The sequence below is a fragment of the Pantherophis guttatus genome, chromosome 2, assembly GCF_059756535.1.
Source record: "Pantherophis guttatus breed Tessera chromosome 2, ASM5975653v1, whole genome shotgun sequence".
NCBI lineage: Eukaryota > Metazoa > Chordata > Lepidosauria > Squamata > Colubridae > Pantherophis > Pantherophis guttatus.
In genome coordinates this window covers 172,652,640-172,674,641 of record NC_142064.1, presented here as the reverse complement: position 1 = coordinate 172,674,641, position 22,002 = coordinate 172,652,640, and the positions used below count along the sequence as shown (strand labels likewise).

The following is a 22,002-nucleotide window of genomic DNA, read 5'->3' as shown; positions in this document are numbered from 1 at the left end:
CTACAAGTCATGGGGATGGACCCCAGACTTATTTTGTTGATCAGGACTCTCTATACTAATACGGCAATTAGAGTCAGATATGCAGCAAATGGGGCCTCAACAAACAGCATACCGACAACTAGAGGAGTGAGGCAGGGCTGCCTGCTGGGCCCCACTCCTTTTAACCTTTATATAAATGATATCCCAGCGCAGATGGAAGATCTTCTGACGCATAGCCCCCAAATAGGCTCAAGATTTATTAATGTAATAATGTATGCCGATGACTTAGTGCTGTTTTCTAGAACCCAAATAGGGATGAGGAGACTTTTCGCCAAGTTCTCATGTTATTGTACTATTTATTTGGCTATAAATGTAGTTAAATCAAAAGTTTTAGTCTTTGGCAATAAGAATAAAAAGCATAATTGGCATATTAATGACACAAAGATTGAGCAAGTTACCCAATATACCTATCTTGGAATTGTTTTTTCCAGTGCAGGTGGTTGGACTCCGCACCATCAATACCTTTCTCAAAAGGTCAGAGCTGGGGCAAGCCTTGTATCCAAATTAAGTAAACGTATTCAACCAACTTCGATTTTACCAATTCGTAAAGTCTTTCAGGCTAAACTTGTTCCGATTATGCTCTACGTTGCCGAAATCTGGGGTCTTACAGAGGCCCCCATATTGGAGAGAACTCAAAATAATTTGTTAAGGAGGATGTTGGGGGTAAACAATTCCACTTCGGCGGCAGCCGTCAGAGCTGAATTGGGACATTTTTCGCTGCACACCTACATAATTACTAGGGCGGTAGCCTACTGGCTAAAAATGACTCAGATGGAAGCCAGCAGACTTCCCAAAATCTGCCTAGAGGAACAGCAGATTTCAAATCCTCAAAGGTATTCCTGGCTAACTCGGCTGTCAGAAATATTGAATCGATATGGCGTAGGGTTCCCGTTGTGTGACACACTGAAGCAAGTTAAACAACGGATTAAAGATATACATTTTTATTATTTATTTATTTATTTATTTATTTATTTATTTATTTATTGAATTTCTATACCGCCCTTCTCCCAAAGGACTCAGGGCGGTGAACAGATTAAGATTTCATATACATATAATATATATATATATATATATTTATAAACAGTAAATAATAAATTGAGTCAACTTGGTGTATCTGCTAAGACCTTGGCATAGAATTTAGGTGTTTATGCTAGCCCTGCTTGTTGAAACAGAAAGGTCTTCAGGGCACGTCGGAAAGTGTGAAGATCTGGGATTATTCGTATTCCAGGGGGTATTCTGTTCCAAAGAGTAGGTGCCCCCACAGAGAAGGCTCTCTCCCTTGGAAGTACTAGACAACATTGTTTTAATGATGGTACTATGAGTAGGCCTACTCTGTGAGAGCGTATTGGTTGGTGGGAGGTTATCGGTTGCAGTAGGTGGTCTCGTAAGTACTCAGGTCCTAAGCCATGGACATGGGCAAGTGGACATGGCAACTCTTTCAACTAATCACTGCCTTAAGCTTCTGACAGCAGTTAAAAACAACTTTTACCCTGGAAAAATATTTACATCTAGAAATGCCATCAGTGCAGAGAGAGATATTTGTCAAGTTTAGATTTGAACTTTTAGATACCAACGTTAAATTCGGCCGTTACCGGAAAATTCCGTATGACGAAAGAACATGTATATGTGGAGCAAACGTCGTGGAGGATACGGCGCATATAATATTTGAATGTAGGTTGTATGAGGAAGTAAGAAAACAATATCTGTCCCCAATTATAAATAAATTTTCCCACTGGAATGTAAGGCATAAATTATCATTTCTATTGAAGGCAGACTCTCCTCCCCTGGTAAGGCTATCACTCGCTATCTTAAAAGGATGACAGCAATACGAGCCAGTTATATCGAAAGGAATTTCATTGATTGTAAGAAAGATGAGCTGAGTTAGAGAGGAGCTATCTTATTTGGGTTATCTAGTTTTGGAAATCTAGTTATTGAACTTCGATATTGTTAAATTTTAAATGTCATATATCATATATTTTTAGACTGTTATTTCTGTAACTGTTTGTTTTATCTTTTTCTTTTCTTTTTTTGAAAAGGCCTTCGGGCTATTCAATAAAAGAAAAAAGAATGGCTGTCTACAAATAGGAAAAACAATTGTAAGGTCCCAAAATATACTTGAGTCACCAGAATGCCAAAGAAAGAGACTCAAGACGAGGCTTGCAAAAAGAAGCAGATTTTATTTATGGCCAAAAACAAAATACTGGGTGAGACTATATCCAGAACATACAGATACAATGCATGTGAGAAGATAGCTACACCGTGGGGAAGATATGGCGTCCTTTTTATACCCTCAGAGACATCAGCTTAGTACCCAATTCTGGCCTCCTAGTTTAGGTTTGTGTATTCCTTGTTGCCCTGCAAAGGAATAGAAGTCTCCCAATTAGCGTTATCTTTTCCTTGAGCATTCCTTTGTTCTCTCAATTGGCCATTTGGCCCTCTGGTTCTGCAAGGAACGAGCTTATACAGATCAAAGGTGTAAGTTAGGGCTTAAGTGTAAATTATCCCTCGAATGATGTCTGCAGTTCCAACTGAGATATGTGCCATGCTCTTAGATGGCACAAGAAAAACAGGAAGAAGATTGATATGGGTTCAGATCAAATGGGAGGAACATATGTTTGACTAATACCAGATGCATTACAGAGGCCTAATAACAGAATATGTTTGTTACAGGAGATACAAATATAAAGGCATAATATATGTGATACAAATACAAAGGCATATTTGTGTTACAGATATAAAGGTACAATATATCTGTTATACAAATACAAAGGCTATATATGTATTACAGGAACATAATGGTTACAGAATAACAAGTTTCTACCAGAGGTGGGTTTCAGCAGGTTCTGAGCAGTTCTGGAGAACCGGTAGCGGAAATTTTGAGTAGTTTGGAGAACTGGTAGTAAAAATTCTGACTGGCCCCGCCCCCATCTATTCTCTGCCTCTCAATCCCAGCTGATCGGGAGAAAATGGGGATTTTGCAGTAACCTTCCCCTGGATTGGAGAGGGAATGGAGATTTTGCAGTATCCTTCCCCTGCCAGGCCCACCGAGCCACGCCCACCAAGCCATGCTCTGCCTACCAAGCCACACCCACAGAACCGGTAGTAAAAAAATTTGAAACCCACCACTGGTTTTTACTAATTCTACTATACCAGTATATCATATTCTAATATTATTTATTATATCCTTATTACTGTTTCCCTTCACTATCTTTATCAGACTGAGGAGAAATAATTGGTTTAGATGTTACCCACTGTTATTTGATATATATTGCATTCTGTTCTTGGTAACATCATGTTCAAGGTTGAGTAAAGATACACACTGCATATCCATTTGCAGCTGGTTGAAAGTTTTAGCTGATGTTTGGTACAGTGTAAGGAAGTCAGCCTTCTTCTCTAAAGTGCCCAGAAGCATGCAAATGTGATGTCTTAGGGATATAGAAATTTGATAAATAAATGAAAAATAAATATAGGCACTAGGCTAGAGACCAGGAAACTGAGATCTAGTTCCACCTTAGGCATGCAAGCTTGCAGCCTTTCAGGTCCTCTGGTCTTTCATTAATAGGTTTGTTAAAGCATAGCTGGTTTGACAAAGCCTGTGGATTAAAGAAAAATAAACTGATTAAGATACTAGGAAAGGTTCAACCTTTACTGGATAGCGGAGGCTTTTCTCCCACATTCGGCTTGATGGGGAATGTAAAATCTACTCTTCAGGAAGAGAGAAAATGCTTCTTTACCATGATAACTGGACAAGGAAAGATTAGCTTTAACTGAAGGCAAAGACAGGAGGTGCTGGAGTTTCTTTTTATCGTGGATTAATGAAGTTGGCAAAAGTTTCTGCATTTTTCATCTCTCTTCATTTATCGCTCTGCGTTCATCATTTCAAGCATATGGATTTCTTATTCAGCCATATTTTCCTGATGAAAACTTGGGTTTCTAGCTATTTAAATACTTTTATGCCTGAATTACTTTGTGAGTGACAGCCACTCATATCACTGGAAACTTTGATCTCCCCCCTTCACATATGGGAAGGGCACCTGAAAAAAATATGGTCTTCCCTCTGATTTTTCCCCTCTATGAAATAGTTCCCATCTTTGTCAAATTATTTAAAATCATTTACTCTTCTGGTTTTTTCCTTCTACATGTACATCTAGTATTATCCTGATTTTATTTTAAAAAGTGATTTCCACAATCCAAAAAAAGGTCATTACTGTATTTTTTATGATATGCATATCAATGAAGTATGGTTGGTTGAACTTGGTTTTGTCTATTTGTTTGTTTTGTTTGTTTTATTTGATTTGTATACCGCCCTACTCCCGAAGGACTCAGGGCGGTGAACAGCCAAACAATAAAATAACATAGATACAAAAAATTTAAAAAACCAGATAAAATCAGATTAAATCATTTTGGCCCAGACAAATTAAAACACCCCAATAATTTAAAAACAGATTAAAATTTACATATTTAAAAAGGGAAGAGATTAGACCAAGCCCGCCTGATGGAATAAAAAGGTCTTCACAGCGCAGCGGAAGGTGCGCAGATCCGAGATCCTCCGTATCTCTGGGGGGTGCCCCCACAGAGAGGGCTCTCCCCCTTTGCTAAATTCCCCAAGAAAAATAAAAAAAATGATTCTCAATCATTCAGAGGAGAACCAGAACTCCTGCTTACATGAAACATTCTCCTCTCTCTGTGTCCTTGTCCCCTTTCCTCAATTCAGAAAAGCTAGTTCAATCCTCCTATCGTTCCAGTCAATAATGCAACATAGTGCCACCCGGAAATACCAGGAAAGGTGGACAATCCTTTCTTTCCTCTTTCTCTTTGTATACCTCCCACCTTCAGGGATGAGGGAGAAAGAATATGATGGCCACAACCCTCCTTGCATGCACAAACATCCACATACTTCAACTGACTTGCCCAGTGCAAAAGTGATCACTTAATGTGCAGGTTTTGGGGGAGAGAGGAGCCTTCCATAGATGATAATTGCACGTACAAATTGGGAGTTTTCCCACAAGAGACCTATGAAACTTATCCATTTATCCATTGCCTCAAATTCTATTACACCTTCCTCTGCATCTCACTTCAGCCTTTTTCTTACTGTTCCATGTCCTCCTGCAAGACAGTTAACTTGTCTCTGGTTGCTGTCTTCCCATCCTTCTCCAATCTTGAAGGGTTGCCACAAGTAGCTCTTATCTCTGCTATCAGGTATGCAAAACTGACTGGTTGCTATTCTTGTTTTCCACCCTCCTTGGAACATCCCCATTTTTCACTGTGTTCAAATTCCACTCATCTATCTTACTTCTTATAACAAGATTCCCCACAAAGAAAGAGGCAAGTAATTTGAAGAACAAAAGACAATGTATGATGGATGTGATGGAAGAAAGAATGGTTTGCAAGAGTAGAAGGATGTGAAGAGGCTGAGTCAATGGGGTTGTAACCATAGCTAAGCATCTACCTATGTTTCCTTTCCTTTTGCTCTTATATCACATCCTCATATTTTTTTGGCTTTTATGTATTCCGCATAATGTGTTAACCCCCATATGGAAATAGTTTGATGTTTGTACATGGAAATGTAAGCATCATCCACACAGAGCATAAGATTAGTATATTGTTCGTGAAAGAAATTTGGATTGTTTATTTCTGCTTGTATCTTGTTGGCTTTGTCAACATTCCACAATGATAGCTCTGAAGGATAAGGTCAAACAGGCACCATGGCAATTGTAGCAGCAAAATCCAAGTTCCATCTCTTTGTGCATCTTGCCTGCTTTCACCCTCCCTATGGATTGATATATGTAGCACTCACACCTAATTTCTAATCTTTGATAATTAGTTTAACAACCATTCAAAGTTATGATAGTGCTGAAAAAAGTGACTTATGGCCAGTTCTCGGACTTACAACCAGTGCAGCATCCCTGCAGTTACATGATCAAAAGGGAACAGGATCTTTCATGTTTGTCCCTGCTTCTAAAGGCATTTAACATAAATTATGAAAATACCACTCCATTTAATAACATGACTTACTTCTCTCAGGAAACATTTTATACTTGAACTGGTTACTTCACACATTATGCTGAAAGTTACATGAATCCCAAGTGAGAAAAATCGACATGTCCTTCTATAGACATAACAAAGTGATAGGATTAAGTGAACGGTCTTCAAAATTTAATATTTAATTGAACCTGCTGTGTAGTGGAAACTTATTGAGTGGAGAAACAAGCCTGTCAAAGAAGGTATAATGGATTCTCAATTCTCAAGATGAAGTTTGATATGTGCATGTGAGCTGTGACACAGTTTTGCATTGTTGAAATTAACCCACTGAGACAATTCCCATTTCCAGGCACAGTAAGAATATGGGTGAAACAGTTTAGGAGCCAAAACTGACTTTTGCCATTCTATATGTAAGAGAGTTGCAACAGGATAAAGAAACCAGTGCTTGCTTTCAGTTTGGGGCCAGAAAGCCAAAACACAGACACAGACACACACTTACACACACAGAGTTCAATAGTTTGCCATTGATCAGATTCCAGCTGCACACTGGATGGAAATTCGAGTAGAGAACAATTCAGAGAATTATTGATTCATACTTTTATTGAGCACAGAAACTGGCGCCAACTTGCCATCAAAGTAGCTTAGAAGCCACCAGAAGAGACTTGGCAGCACCAGGCTGAAGTCCAGTCAATATTGGGACATTTGCAGCGACAAACTGAGTCGTGGTAACGAATATTCCAAAATCCACAATGCATTCCACAGGCACATGAAGTGGGTACAAAACCTAGGAAGGAAAAAGGGAAGGAAAAGAAAAAAAAGATAGAAAAGATGAAGGTTATACAGATGTGTGTTACTTCAGTTGAGTGTTTGGAACCAGGGGTGAAATGCTCCCGGTTCGGACCGGCTCGGGCGAGTAGGTAGCGATGGCAGCGGGCAGTTCGGAGAACCGGTAGCAAAAATCCCTGCCCCCGCCCCCCAGCTGAGCCCCGTGTTCATCAGAGTCTTTTTTTCCTTTTAAATGGCTCTGACCAGCCAAGCTCTGACATCCCAGCTGAGTTGCCTGCTAATCAGGCAACTCAGCTTGGATTGCCAGAGCCATGTAAAAGAAAAAAAGTTTTTTTTTTTCTCCTGCCCCCCCCCCACCTCCCAGCCTCCAGTTTGCTTACCTTAGGTGCTGATCGCATGACAATCGCAATCCATGCATCAGCAAGCAACTGAATTTCCCTGCCTGCAATCAAGCTCATCGGTGAGCAGCTCTTTCTGCCTGCCTGCCTTTCTGCCTAGACTTGTGGGCTTCAACTCTCAGCAAAGCTGGCTGAGGAATTCTGGGAGTTGAAGTCCACAAATCTTAAAGTTGCCAAGGTTGGAGACCCCTGTTCTATTGGGTAAGTTTTTTTCCCCTTTGGGAGCTTTAAAAAAAATAGTTAATTGGGGGGTTTTTTAGTTGTTCTTTTTTTAGACCTAGCTATTTAAAGTTTAGGAAGTTTTAAATTTAGCTGCTTTTATTTAAAAATAAAAATAAAATAATATTTGTGCAGCTTTCTGAGATTTAGTGTGTTTCTGTAGTGTTTCTAACTATACAAACACACAAAATCTCACAAAGCTGTATGTGGAATTTTGGGTGTGTAAAGTGTGAAAGTTGGTTTTTTGGGCTTTTTGTGGCTGTGTGAGGTTCCTGCTTGTTGCAGGGGCCATTTTGGGTCTAGCACAGCTGTTTTTACATTGTGGGTGAGCCAGTTGTGTTGTGTTGTGTTTTGTAGGTTAAAAAAGGGCAAAGAAGTGACATTGACTTGGCCACGCCCACCCAGTCACCTTACCACCAAGCCATGCCCACTAATTAAGCCACACCCACAGAACCGGTAGCAAAAAATTTTAGATTTCACCCCTGGTTTGGAACAATGTGTGTGTGTGTGTGTGTGTGTGTGTGTGTGTGTGTGTGTGTGTGTATAAAAGGATGTATGTTTGTTCAAGCATAACTCTGGAAAGCCTCAAGCAATTCCAACCAAACTTATACACAGCTTACCCTCTGGAGACAAACAATGTGGGGATAAGACACCGCTAACACCCCTCAGGGTGTGGATATGGGTGTCTGTCTATGTGTGTGTGTTCCAGCATAACTCTGGAACGCCTCGAGCAATTTTAATCAAACTTGGTACACAGATGACTTACTCTCTGGAGACAAATACTGTGGGGATAAGACACCCCTAACACTCCTCGGGGGGGGGATGTATGTATAAATAAATATAAATAAATAAATACCCCGGCAATGCCGTGTTATCAGCTAGTTGTGATATAAATGCCCAGCTAAGCAGATTCCTTCAGCAGTCTAGCTTAGTCTGCATTTTGTACCCATGCATACACAAGGCTGGCAGATGTCAGAGAAAGGGGTTTGATAGAGGGTGGTTTTTTTTCACCTAATCCTCTTCTCTTAACTCCTGATCTTCCCCCACAAGTTATTAGTTCTCACCTGATGGACAACTGGCAAGAGCACCTTTAGCTACCACACCATGGCAAACCAGCTGCATCTTTGGCTGATATGAAGACACTGGGAAATGAAACCAGTAGTTATTATTAACACATGCATCCCTACTCAGATAAGATTCTTTATTTCTGTTTTGCAATAATTTGTCTCACTGCCTTTTGTTTTGCTCTCATCCTTTTTCCTTTCATTCTCAAGAAAGCAGAGATATAGTCTGCATATTCATGTACAGAAAACAATTACTACCTCATCATCAAACTTAGCATGTTTTATAATGGATAAGAGAGAAGAGATGAAATCTGAAGGACCTAAACAAAGAGTAGAAGTAAGATCAATATTTTTACTGTGCCTATAGGAGAGTCATGAACAAAAACTATTGACTGTCAAGAGAAACTAGACATAACAGTTCTGAGTTCTGAGCAGATGAGAGATCACATGAAAAACATTTCTCAGGATCTATCAAACTCTATTTTGTCATGGGTGACATGGTTCCTTCCAACAAGCACAATTTCTTCAGCTACCATGTGCTCCTCTACCCATAGACCTTTTTTCTACTTGTGGAACTATTTTTAAAAGAATAAAACCTTTTTATAAGTACAGCGAGGCCTCCAGGAGCCTGCTACCGTATCTTTCTCTGCCTAATGCTCTAGTGATTAAGTCATGGAACCACGTGATCGGAGAAACATCTCCTCCCAATTTCATCCACCAGTCTCACACGGGGAAGGCAGGGAGGGCATGTTATGAATCCTTTTTTCATTAAAGAACTTTGACTGGCAGGGTCCAGGAAGAGAGGCTTATCTGCTGTTGTCCCCACCCCACAAACCAACTTATCTCCAGAGACAAGGCAAATCCCAACTTTCCAGGCCTTCTGGAAGAACATTAAGACCCCCACTGCCAACGTGTCTGCAGGTCCTTTCAAATTAGCTTTAATCTGCTTTTTAACTTGTTTTACCTTTAGCTTTTATATCATTTTACTGCTTATTCTGTAAACTGGCCAGAGACTTACAAGAATTTTATAAATAAAGGTAGAAACCAGGAAACTGAGAGTTTCAATCCTGCCTTAAAATGGAAACCAATTGGGTGACTTTCGGCCAATCACTCTCTCAGCCAACTCAAGCCACAGGGTTGTCATTGTTGTGGGGAACATAGGAGGAGGAAGGAGTATTAGGTATGTTTACCACCTTGCGTTATTTAAAATTATTAATAAAGAAGGGATATGAATAAATAACAAAATAAAAAAAGTAAATACCTGTGGAAGCAATTATTTTTTTAGTCGTCAATTGAATCAGGCTCTCAACTTCACATGTCTGAGTATTTGCATATTTTTCAAAAAGCAATACAGTAAACATTAGGAATATGAAGAGTTTCTTCATCTTAGTGATACAGAACTTCCTGAAGAGAAAAAAAAAATGTAATCAGTAAAGGTAAGTAGAACTCACCCCTGGCTACAAATATTGCAATATAACAACATGTTTAACCACTAGATTCCTAGGGGGGGGAAATCAAAATGATTGCTTTGGACATGATCAATATGAATCTGTAAACAAACAACAGGACCCAAATTAATGAAGAAAATAGATGACTATGAGGAGGTTGCAGGATTGAAAGTAAACAAAGAGAAAACTAAAATTTTAGTCAAAAACTTTACAAATAAACAGAAAAAAGAGTTCATGGAGGAGATAGACATTCAGATAGTGAAGAAGGTAAAATATCTGGGCATTCATCTATCAGCAAGATGGGTAACTATAAAAGAAGATAATTGCGTTAAATTGATACAGCAAATTAAACTTGACTTGGAAAAGTGGAAAAACTTGCAACTATCACTACTAGGAAGAAAAGCTACCATTAAAATGAATACTCTACCAAGTTTATTATACCTGTTCCAAACAATTCCAATAAAGCTGGAAAAGAAATACTTCGAGGAATTAAACAGATTAGTAACAAAATATATTTGGCAAGTTAAAAAAAGCAAGAATAAGTCTGAACCTGTTACAATACTCTAAGAATAGAGGAGGCTTTGGGCTGCCAGATTGGGAGTTATATTACCAGGCATCTGCACTTATGTGGCTAAAAGAATAGATAACCTTGAGACACAGACAATTATTAACTTTGGACGGTCATGATTTGTAACTGGGGTCGCATGCCTTTCTATGGAATGGGAAAAATAAAATACACAGTTATTTTCAACGACATTACATTAGAAATGCTGTTTTCAGTATGGGAAAAAATTAAGGAAAAACACTATTTGAAAATACTAGTCTGGCTCTCTACGATGGAGACATTGATACATCCAAATGTGGTTGGAAGGGACCTTGGAGGTCTTCTAGTCCAAACCCCTGCTTAGGCAGGAAACCCTACACCACTTCAGACAAATGGTTATCCAACATCTTCTTAAAAACTTCCAGTGTTGGAGCATTCACAACTTCTGCAGGCAAGTCATTCCACTAATTAATTGTTCTAACTGTCAGGAAATTTCTCTTTAGTTCTAAGTTGCTTCTCTCATTGATTAGTTTCCACCCAATGTTTCCTGTCCAGCCCTCAGGTGCTTTGGAGAATAGCTCGACTCCCTCTTCTTTGTGTCAGCCCCTGAGATATTGGAATCCTGCTATCATGTTTCGCCTAGTCCTTCTTTTCTTTAAACTAGACATACCCAGTTCCTGCAAACATTCTTCATATGTTTTAGCCTCCAGTTCCCTAATCATCTTTGTTGCTCTTCTCTGCACTCTTACTAGAGTATCCACATTTTTTTTACATCATGGCAACCAAAACTGAATGCAGTATTCCAAGTGTGGCCTTACCAATATTTCACGTGATCTTGATTCTATCCCTCTGTTTATGCAGCCTAGGACTGTGTTGGCTTTTTTGGCAGCTGCTCCACACTGCTGGCTCATATTTAAATGGTTGACCACTAGGACTCCAAGATCCCTCTCACACTTACTACTGTTGAGCAAGGTACCACATATACTGTATCTGTGCATTTTGTTTTTCTTGCCTAAATGTAGAACCTTACTTTTTTCACCATTGAATTTCATTTTGTTAAATAGCACCCAATGTTCAAGTCCGTCAAGATCCTTCTGTATCTTAAGCCTATCTTCTGGAGTGTTGGCTATTCCTGCCAGCTTGGTATCATCTGCAAATTTGATGAGTTCCCCATCTATCCCCTCATCTAAGTCATTGATGAAGATGTTGAAGAGTACTGGGCCTAAAACAGAGCCTTGGGGTTCTCCACTGCATACTTCCCTCCATGTAGATGCAGTTCCATTGAGGACTACATGTTGAGTGTGGTTGATCAGCCAGTTACGAATCCATCTGATGGTGCTGCTGTCTAACCCACATTTTTCTACTTTATCTAGTAGTAGGTCATGGTCTACTTTATCAAATGCCTTACTGAAGTCCAAGTAAATTATATCGACAGTATTCCTCTGGTCCACTAATTGTGTCACTTTGTCAAAGAATGCAATAAGATTAGTCTGGCATGATCTGTTTTTGACAAACCCATGTTGGCTTTTGGTTATTACTTTGTTTGCTGCTAAGTGTTCACAAGATATGAAGAAGATGTTAAATTATATGATTTTTATAAAGAATGAATAGAACTGGACCAGATTCTAACAGGAGCTGATGAGAAATTAATGAAAAAAATTTACACTTACCTACTGAGTATTAGAATTGAAGAAGAGCAAGTAAAAGAAACAATGATAGTGTGGGATAAAAACTTTGGTTATTCTATAGAATTGGATAAATGACAAAAGCTGTGGGATTGAAATTATAAATTAACAATGTCTACTGCATATAAAAAAAAATTATAGAAAATGTTCTACAGATGGCACTTTCCACCAGCAAGATTAGCCAACATGTATAAAGATATGTCAGCTAAATGTTGGAAGTGTAATCAGACTCCAGGCTCGTACTACCAATGTGGTGGACGTGCCCAAAAGCAAAAACATATTGGACAAAAATACATACTGGGATAGAAAAAATGACAAAGGAACATGTAGATTTAAAACCAGAAATATCTCTGTTGGGTATCATACCAGAAAAATATAATAAAGGGACTATGTATTTAATATTACATGTGTTAACAGCAGCCAGAACTGTATTTGCACAACATTGGAAAGGTGTGGAGATCCCCACAGATGAGAAAATAATTTTTTAAAAGAATACTAGAATGTGCAGAAATGGATAGATTAACACTTGAAATTAAAGAGAAGGAAGATACAGAGTATTTTGAAACATGGGATTTGTTTTATCTATGGTTAAGTAACAGAGACAGAAGTTAGAATATTTAAAATGATAAGCGAAGGATTAATTTTACTATGAGGATTTATTATGATACATTTATTATCAATATGATTTAGTATTAACAATTAAATATTAATATTATGTGGAGAAAATATTATTATTATTATTATTATTATTATTATTATTATTATTATTATTATTATTATTAACAACTTATATTCATTAAACATGAAACTCAGCCAACTGAACATCTAAAAACGTATCATAAATACCATTGACTGGCTCTGATGCTTGATACGGGTTGCTGCCAGCATCCTAGGTATTGACCAAGTATCTTCTTAGGATCTATGTTGTTCCAAGTAGCATCTTAAGAAGATACTTGGTCGATACCTAGTATTTTAGGTAATACTAATTAAAGAGTTATTATTATTATTGTTGTTGTTGTTGTTGCTCAAATCAGCTGTAAGTAGACAATACACTGTTTATATAGACATTGAAATTGTTGCTCTTTCTTTATATAGTAAAAATTTTTAAAAATTGAAAAAAATAATGAATCTGTAGCAAAGTCCAAATAACCCATGACAGGTATTTCAGTTCTTAAATCAAAGGTTCTACTGAGTTTTTAACTGGCAATAACAGCATTTCATCCATTTATTTATTCAAATTAATCTCCTATGAAAAAAAGTCAAATCAACAAACAAGCAATCTGTAATCTGGCAATGCAATCAGAAGCCCCTTGGTTTTTCTGTGGGATGGATTCTCAGATAAACATACAGGACTGCAGATATTCTATGGCCTTAGAGTAGAGTTCTTATCCCCTCCTTCCCTTGCCAAAAGAAGACCAAATTTACCTTTAACAACAAGGATTTTTTTCCCAAATGTTCTTTGTCCCGAACAAATTACCCACCTATAAATACCATAGAGTTGCCCACTCTTTTTCACCTGATTGGTCTAAATGTTTCAAGAGTGGGTTCCCTCCTCCCCTTTCCTACCTGACATACCATTCTTGTTTGCAGCAGGAACATTATTTTTAAGTATTCACAGGAACTTGGGTAATGTTGTGGTTTGCTCAATATTAAGCCACAGAAGAGGAAGTAGCAACCAAGAGTTTTCCTAAGAAAAATCTGGTGTAAATCTGTCTTCAAAATATGTTACCTCCAGTGACTAATCCAATCAAAATAGCCTTGGTGAGAATAGGACATCGCCTGTAAGTTTAATAATTTTATGCATTTGAAAATGAAAGCTTTATTTCTCTGGTTAGACTTGAAAATAATGATACAGAATAATGATCCCCAACTTACAACCATGAGCCAGTAGTTGCCAGTAGTAATCAGAGTGTCTTTATTGGCTTTCAGGGACTCAGCTCCACAAATCTCTGGTTGTGAGACCCTGTTCCTGAAGTTGGGCTCATGGGATCAGATGGGATTGATGCTATTATACTGGCCTCCCTGCTCTGCAGCAACCTCCCTGCCTCAGGGCTGGCTGTAGAGTTCCCTGAATGATGCCTCAGAAGGAGCCAGGAGTTATGGCTTTCCCCACTGACTTTGCTGGTCGCAAATGGCAATCCCAGGATCCCCACATGTGGCAATCATCATAAATATATGCCGGTTGCCGAGCTCCTAAATGCTGATCATGTGTCCACAGGGATGCTCCAGCGGTTCTGAGTGCAAGGACTGATCATAGGTCCATCTTTTCAGTGCCATTGTAACTTCAAAGAGTTGTTAAATGAATGGTTGTAAGTTGAGGACTACCTGCATCGTTATTTTCAAGTCTAACCAAACAAACAGAGCTTTCATTTCCAAATGCGTAAAATTGTTCATCTTAGAGGAAATGTCCTAATCTTGCCAGGGCTATCCTGATGAGATTAGTCACTGGTGTTAACATATTCTTGGAAACAGTTTGGATCAGATTTGTCTTAGGTAAATTCACTGACTTTTGCTACTTCCTGCTCTGTCACTCAAAATTGACCAAATGAGGAAATCGCTTGAGTTCCTGAGAAAAATGAAAAATGATAATCCTACTGCAGACAAGAATGATATGTCAAGTATGAAAGAAGGGGAGAATGAAACATTAAGGACAATGTTTCTTAATGTTGAAACATTCAGGACAATGATTTGAGCCTCTTACTCTTCTTGGGTAAAGCCACTAATCAAACTCGAGCAATGATTTCCTCATTTGGTCAATTTTGAGCGACAGAGCAGGAAGTAGCAAAAGTCAAAGAATTTACCTAAGACAAATCTGATCCAAATCTGTTTCCAAGAATCTGTTTCCAAGGAACTCAAAACAAATTAGCAATCCCCTCTTTTAATTCTGTGTCTCTCTCCATCTAACCCACTCCTTCTTTATTTTACAATGGAAAAGTATGGCTTTTCTAAAGGACAAAAAGCTTTTGAAAAGACACTGTTGGACTCTGATGAAAAATTAAGTACCGTATTTTTTGCTCCATAAGACGCGCCAGACCATAAGACGCACCTAGCTTTTGGGAAGGAAAAAAAGAAAACCAAACATAGTTTTGTTTCGGCCATGAAAATCTAGTGCAAAAAATACAGTAAGAAGGTATATAAATTTTTGCTAAATTTAAAAATGGATGATGAAATAAGAGACACAATGGTACAATGGGGGAAAAACATTGGCTATAACAGAATTAGAGAAATGGCAAAATTATGGAAAAGGAATTATAGATTAACAATAGCAACTTCTTACAAAGAACATTTATATAAAATGTTTTATAGACGGCACTTACCACCTACTAGATTAGCTAAAATGTTTAAAAATATGTCTAGCAAATGTTGGAAATGTAATCAAAAGATGAGCACATCTTATCGTATGTGGTAGACTTGTGCTAAAACAAAAAAAATGGGTGAAAATACACAGATGACTAGAAAAGATAATAGGGAAACATGTAGATTTTAAAGCTTATTAGGGATGATATCAGAAAAAATTGATAAGAAAAGTATCTATTTAGTATTACATGTCTTAACAGCAGCAAGGACCACAAGATGAAGAGATAATTAAGAAGATACTAGACTGTGCAGAAATGGATAAACTTGCATTGAAAATCAAACAGAAATATTATTAAACATGGAGCTTATTTTACCAATGGTTGGAAAAAAGGGGTGGAGAGTAAGAAGGGAATCTGTATTGTTAAGCATTAAGAAATGTAATTAATATTTGTTGGCTGGATCACAGTTTGGTTTTAACTGCTCTCCAACATTTTCTCCTCCACTCCTCCTAAGTTTATTTTTAGCTGGATCACAGCTTAATTAGCTGTTTTCCAGGGATACTTTCCTCCACCCCTCACCTTATATTTAACTGGTTTACAGTTTGGCTTTAACTGCTCTCCAGCATTATCACCTCCACTCCTCCTAAATCTATTATTGAGCTGATTCACAACTCGGTTGGCTGTTTGTTCATCTTAGAGGAAATGTCCTAATCTTGCCAAGGCTATCCTGATGAGTGTTGATGAGAAAATCCTCATGACCAAATGAGGAAATCGCTTGAGTTCCTGAGAAAAATGAAAAATGATAATCCTACTGCAGACAAGAATGATTAGTCTTGATGATTAAGAAATGTAATTAATCGAAAATTAATAAAATGTATTTTAAAAAGATAATTAGTTTAACAACCAAAGTTATGATAGTGCTGAAAATGTGTTTCCCTGCTTCTAAAGGCATTTAGCATAAATTATGAAAATACCATGTCGTCTAGTAACATGACATATTTCTCTCAGGTAACATTTTATACTTGAACTGGTTACTTCACACATTATGCTGAAAGTGTACAAGAATCCCAAGTGAGAAAAACCGACATGTCCCTTTATAAGACATACCATATCTCCTACTCCTTACTACTTCCCCTTCCTTTCTCCTTCTCCTCCTTTCTTCCTCCCTGACTAACCCTCTCTCCTACTCTGATTTCCCCGCCCTTCCTTTCTCCCCTCTCTTCTATCCCTCTCTATCCTTCCTTTCTCTCCCATCTCTCTACTTCTTCTTCCATCTCTCTCTATCGCTGTATAGATGTGTGGATAATGAATTTGGGCACTATTTATGGATAGGAAGTTAGTGTACAGGTTTTTTTCTCTGTTTTAGAAGTGGTTGTTTTGGGTTATCTGATGAACTTTCTGCATACTTGGGTTAACAGCAAACACACAAAATGTTCCAAGCTCTCAGTGAGGCAACAGTACATCATTGTTATAAAGAGGGAAAAGCTGTAAAGAAAATAGGGAGAGTATAGGCAAACAGTATTTGGGAAAAAGACTCCATCTTGATTTGGGTTACATGTAAGCAAATATGAACATGAAACCAATTCTCTCTTCTTCTTTTTTTGAATCAAGTTTTATTGATTTTTTCCCCCCCACATTCACCCGCATCTTTTTTTGAACAGAGTATTGGCCATTTCTTATCTTATACAATTTTTCAAGTTCAAATACATTTTACTCAATTACAATTTTTGCCAAAATCTTCCTTTTTTCCCTATTTTTTCTTTAATTCATATCTCAATATTTCTATATTTATTTATATAAACAACATCTTCATTCGCTCTCAAATTCTAATTTTCCTGTTTGTTCACATTTATTCTCTTTTATTTTTTAACAATTTCTTCTTTATATTCATATGTGTGTTCGGGGTTGCCTTTCTTCCATTTCCTCTTTTTTGTTATTCAGCAATCTTTCTTCTCAGTCTCTTCCCGCTCCCTCTCTTCCTTCCTTCTTCCTTTCTTTCCCTCTTCTCCTGCTCCTTACTACTTCCTCTTCTTTTCTCCTTCTCCTCCTTTCTTCCTCCCTGACTAACCCTCTCTCCTACTCTGATTTCCCCTCCCTTCCTTCCTCTCCTCTCTTCTATCCCTCTCTCTCCTTCCCTTCCCTTCTCTCCCATCCCTCTACTTCTTCTGTATAGATTTTCAATTTAATATTTTCACTATGGTGTCCAGGCAACCCCGACCTTTCTTTCATTTATTAAATATCTTTCTCAAAATTCTTCTTATCTTTTTAATTGTTAACAATATATATTTATAATTCACATCTTAATCATTTCTAATTACCCCCAATCTAATTAGTTCTTATTTTAATCTTAATTTGCTTCTTTCCCTTTTTTGATTACATTTCAAATATATAGTTTAAAATATTCCAATTTATTACAATTCCCCCAATTAAATTTATTCATATTATTACAGTTTATCATTTTATAAACCTCCAACACTGCACTTAAAAATACGACAATTCTTTCAATTTCTCAAATTTTCAATAGAGCATATTTAAAACATCAAACATCAAACATAAATCTTATTTTATTTATTTATTTATTTATTTATTTATTTATTTATTTATTTATTTTATTTTATGCAATTTATATGCCGCCCTATCTCCGAGGACTCAGGGCAGCTCACAATGGTAAAATGCATAGTTATTAAACTTATTAAAACAATATAAAATTAAAACCCAATTTAAAACAGTTTAAAATTCATTAAAAAACCCCATCAGTCCAGGCTACGGAACAACCAGGTCTTCAACTCATGGCGGAATGAGCGAAGGTCAGGGGCCATCCGGAGCTCCAAAGGAAGTTGGTTCCAGAGGGTGGGTGCGCCCACAGAGAAAGCTCTCCCCCTGAGGGTCGCCAGCCGACACTGTCTGGCCGACGGCACCCTGAGGAGGCCCTGTCCATGGGAACGCACCGGGTGATTGGGGATCGTTGCTGGCTGCAGGGGGTCTGACAGATATCCTGGACCTAGGCCATGAAGGGCTTTATAGGTGATAACCAGCACCTGAACCAGAACCTCACCCGAAGGGCAACTGGTAACCAATGCAAGCCGCGCAGGAGGGGTGTAACATGGGAGTGTCAGGATGCTCCCATCACAACCCGCAGCCGCATTCTGCACCAGCTGAAGCCTTCAAGTGGTTTTCAAGGGCAGCCCTAGGTAGAGAGCATTGCAGTAGTCAAGACGGGAGATGACCAGCGCATGAGTAATGGTGTGTAGGGCATGTTGGTCCAAGTAAGGACGCAACTGTCGCACAAGGCAAATCTGGGCAAATGCCCCCCTAGTCACGGTCATCACATGGTCTTCCAGAGACAACCGTGAATCCAGGAGGACACCCAAGTTGCAGGCCCTATCCACAGGGGGTAACATCTCACCCCCGATGGTCAACGATGGAATATCTCGATCAGAACAAGATGCCGGTACCCACAAACACTCGGTCTTGGCAGGGTTGAGTTGAAGCCTGTTCCTCCCCATCCAGGTCCGTACCACTTCCAGGCAATGGGATATCACGTCGAGGGCATCACTGGGCTGGTTTGGGGTGAATATAAAAAGCTGGGTATCATCAACGTACTGATGATGCCGCACCCCAAAACCACGGATGATCTTCCCAAGCAGCTTCACATAGATGTTGAACAGGAGAGGCGAGAGGACCGACCCCACAGGTGAGGGGCCTCATAGCCGACTTCTGCCCCCCTGCCAACACCGCTTGTGTACAGCCTGAGAGATAGGAGGAAAACCACCGTAAAATGGTGCCTCCCACTCCCAACCCCTCGAGTCATCACAGCAAGATACCATGGTCGATGCTATCAAACGCCGCCGAAAGATCCAAGAGGACCAGGACAGAGGAATATCCCCTGTCCCGAGCCCTCCAAAGATCATCCACCAGTGCGACCAATGCCATCTCCGTGCTGTACCCCGGCCTGAAACCTGATTGGTACGGATCCAGGTAGTCTGTATCCTTCAGGGCCAATGGGAGCTGCCGTGCCACCATGCTCTCTACAACCTTCGTTACAAAGCGAAGGTTGGAGACCGGACGAAAGTTATCCAATATGGTTGGATCCAAGGCAGGTTTCTTGAGGAGGGGTCTCACCACCACCTCTTTCAGGGTGGCAGGGAAGATCCCCTCATCCAAGGATGCCATTATTACTGCCTGGATCCAATCCCGTGTCACCTCACGGGCCGCATAAGCTAGCCAGGAGGGACACGGGTCCAGTACACATGTGGTGGCACTCAACTTTCCCATGATCCTGTCCACTTCCTCAGGGGTGACAGGATCAAACTCTTCCCAGATCCCAAGACCAGCTTCCTCCTCACCGTTAGACCCTGCCCAGTCAGAGTCCAGACCGTCCCGAATCCGAGCGATCTTATCCAGCAGATGCTGACTAAACTCCTTGGTGTGTCCCTGCAAAGGATTGTCCCCCACCCTCCGATTTAGGAGGGACACCCTGAACACGGTGGCCGGGCGATTATCTGCGGACGCAATGAGGGTGGAGAAGTATGCCCGCTTCGCCGCCTCCATCGCCACCAGATAGGATAGTGTGAACAATCTCAACTGGGAACGGTCAGATTCAGAACGGCTGGCTCTCCAACCGCTCTCTAGGCCTCTCCTACCGCGCTTCATCTCCCGGAGCTCCTCCGTGAACCAAGGAGCCAGCCGGGATCTGTATTGAGTCAGAGGCCGCAAAGGCACGACACGGTCAAGTGCCCCGGAGGCTGCCTTTTCCCATCCACCAGAGCCTCGACTGGGGCGTGGGAGAGGGAGAGAGGTATTGTCCCAAGTTCCGTCTGGAACCTCTCCGGGTCCATCAGGCGCCTGGGGCGGAACCAGATGGTCGGTCCCCCATCCCAGTGTGGGGGGGTGGCATTCTGGAAGCCTAGCCGCAGGAGATGATGATTGGTCCATGCCAGGGGATGGATAACTGGTACTCCCCCACCGAAGTCATCGTGCCACTGTTCCGAGATAAAAACAAGATCGGGGGTGTGCCCCCCCTCATGAGACGGGCCCTGGATTATCTGGGTCAGGTCCATGGCTGCCATGGAAGCCATGAACTCTCAGGCTGCCCCCAACGCTCCACCCAAGGACAGCAGATTGAAGTCCCCCAGAACAATAAGTTTAGGGAACTCAACCACCAACCCCGAGAGAGCATCGAGCAGCCCGGGCAGGGCTGTTGATATGCAGCTGGGAGATAGGTACGTAATCAGCAGGCCCAACTGCCCTTGCAGACCCCATCTCATAAGGAGGGACTCACACCCGTCTATCTGAGGAAAAGGGACCCCCGTGGGCCAAGGGACTCCCTAATAACAACTGCCACCCCCCCACCCCTACCCTGGGCCCTCAGCTGGTGTAGCACCTGAAAACCTGGTGGGCAAAGTTCAGTCAGAGAGACCCCTCCCTCTGGGCCCAACCAGGTTTCCGTAATGCAGGCCAGATCTGTGTTCTCCTCCTCAATCAACTTGCGGATGAGGGGAGCTTTGTTAACCACAGACCTGGCATTAAAATAAACCAGCCTAAGCCCAGGGACCCTCTCTCTCAAACCCCCAGGGAATTGGACAGAACCAAAAGGGTCGGAGCACGCCACTGCTCGAAGATAGTGGGGGGGGCGCTCCCAAACACCAATATGGCCCTTTGTTCATCCACCTGCCACCATTCCCAATTGCAACCGGAATCAAGGTCCCCACCCTCTCCCTTGGGGCGCCATCGGGCCCCGTCCCCGCTCCAGCCCCACCGCTCTCCTCCCCTGGCTGGACTTGGCCCCCCAACCAACCGGAAATCGCAACCGTCCCCCCTCCCCAGTCCCCTTAAAAATTTACATTAAAAATTATATAAAGCCCCTTTAGTAAAACCCTTAAAGTTCTTATGGTTCTTATGCCACCTCTCCATTTACTTCATACATCTCTATAATTTCATTTTAAGTCACTTAATTGGTATCACTATTTTATCTTTTTTCTAACTTTCATCTTACCTGTTAAATCTTACAATTCTAAATTTATTCCCCCTTTCATTTCTTTCTCCCTCTCTCCCCTTCTTCTCTTCTATTTTTTTTTCTTTTTCTTTTTCCTTCCTCTTCATTTCTTTTGTGTTTTAAGATTCTGAGCTCTCCTATTCTGCCCTATATTTCCCATTATTTCTCCTCTCTCTTTCCTTTTTCTTATATTTCCATTGTTAATCCCAGTATACTTGTTTTGTATTTTAAAATCATAAAATCTTTTGTTTTGCCCTTTATTTCCCATTATTTTCCATCTCTTTTCTCTCTTTCTTGTACTTCCACTGTAAATCCCAGTGTAATCATTTAATCATTTTATATTTTTTCTATTCGACCCTCTTTTCCTTCCTTGTTTCTTTCCCTTTTTCCTATATTCCCCATTATTAGTCCCACTGTAATCTTTAAGGTTCCCCCTTTTATTATTACAACATATTTCATTGTTTAATTTTCCATAGTCAGTGTCTTTGTCTTCTTCTTCGTTGTTGATCTCTCTTTCCTGTTTTTCATTGATTATTTCCTTTTCAG

At 40.1% G+C, this 22,002-nt stretch overlaps 1 protein-coding gene across 1 annotated transcript; it reads right to left on the bottom strand.

Moving 5' to 3' along the window:
* Positions 1-6,598: 6,598 nt before the first annotated feature.
* Positions 6,599-13,666, bottom strand: LOC148115433 (resistin-like). The gene is made up of 4 exons (XM_087883623.1): positions 13,591-13,666; positions 9,750-9,892; positions 8,489-8,566; positions 6,599-6,805 (listed from the first exon to the last, which is right to left on the bottom strand). Exons 2-4 carry the CDS (start codon positions 9,871-9,873, stop codon positions 6,663-6,665), a joined length of 345 nt encoding a protein of 114 aa, XP_087739749.1. The 5' UTR covers positions 9,874-9,892; positions 13,591-13,666; the 3' UTR covers positions 6,599-6,662.
* Positions 13,667-22,002: the final 8,336 nt, after the last annotated feature.

Excerpts from the sequence above, each read along its gene's own strand:
- LOC148115433 (XM_087883623.1), bottom strand. The coding sequence starts at position 9,873 with ATGAAGAAACTCTTCATATTCCTAATGTTTACTGTATTGCTTTTTGAA. Across the intron at positions 8,567-9,749 it reads AAAAATAATTGCTTCCACAG|TGTCTTCATATCAGCCAAAG; the intron begins GTATTTACTTTT and ends TTCATTTCCCAG. Across the intron at positions 6,806-8,488 it reads TCTTGCCAGTTGTCCATCAG|GTTTTGTACCCACTTCATGT; the intron begins GTGAGAACTAAT and ends TTTCCTTCCTAG.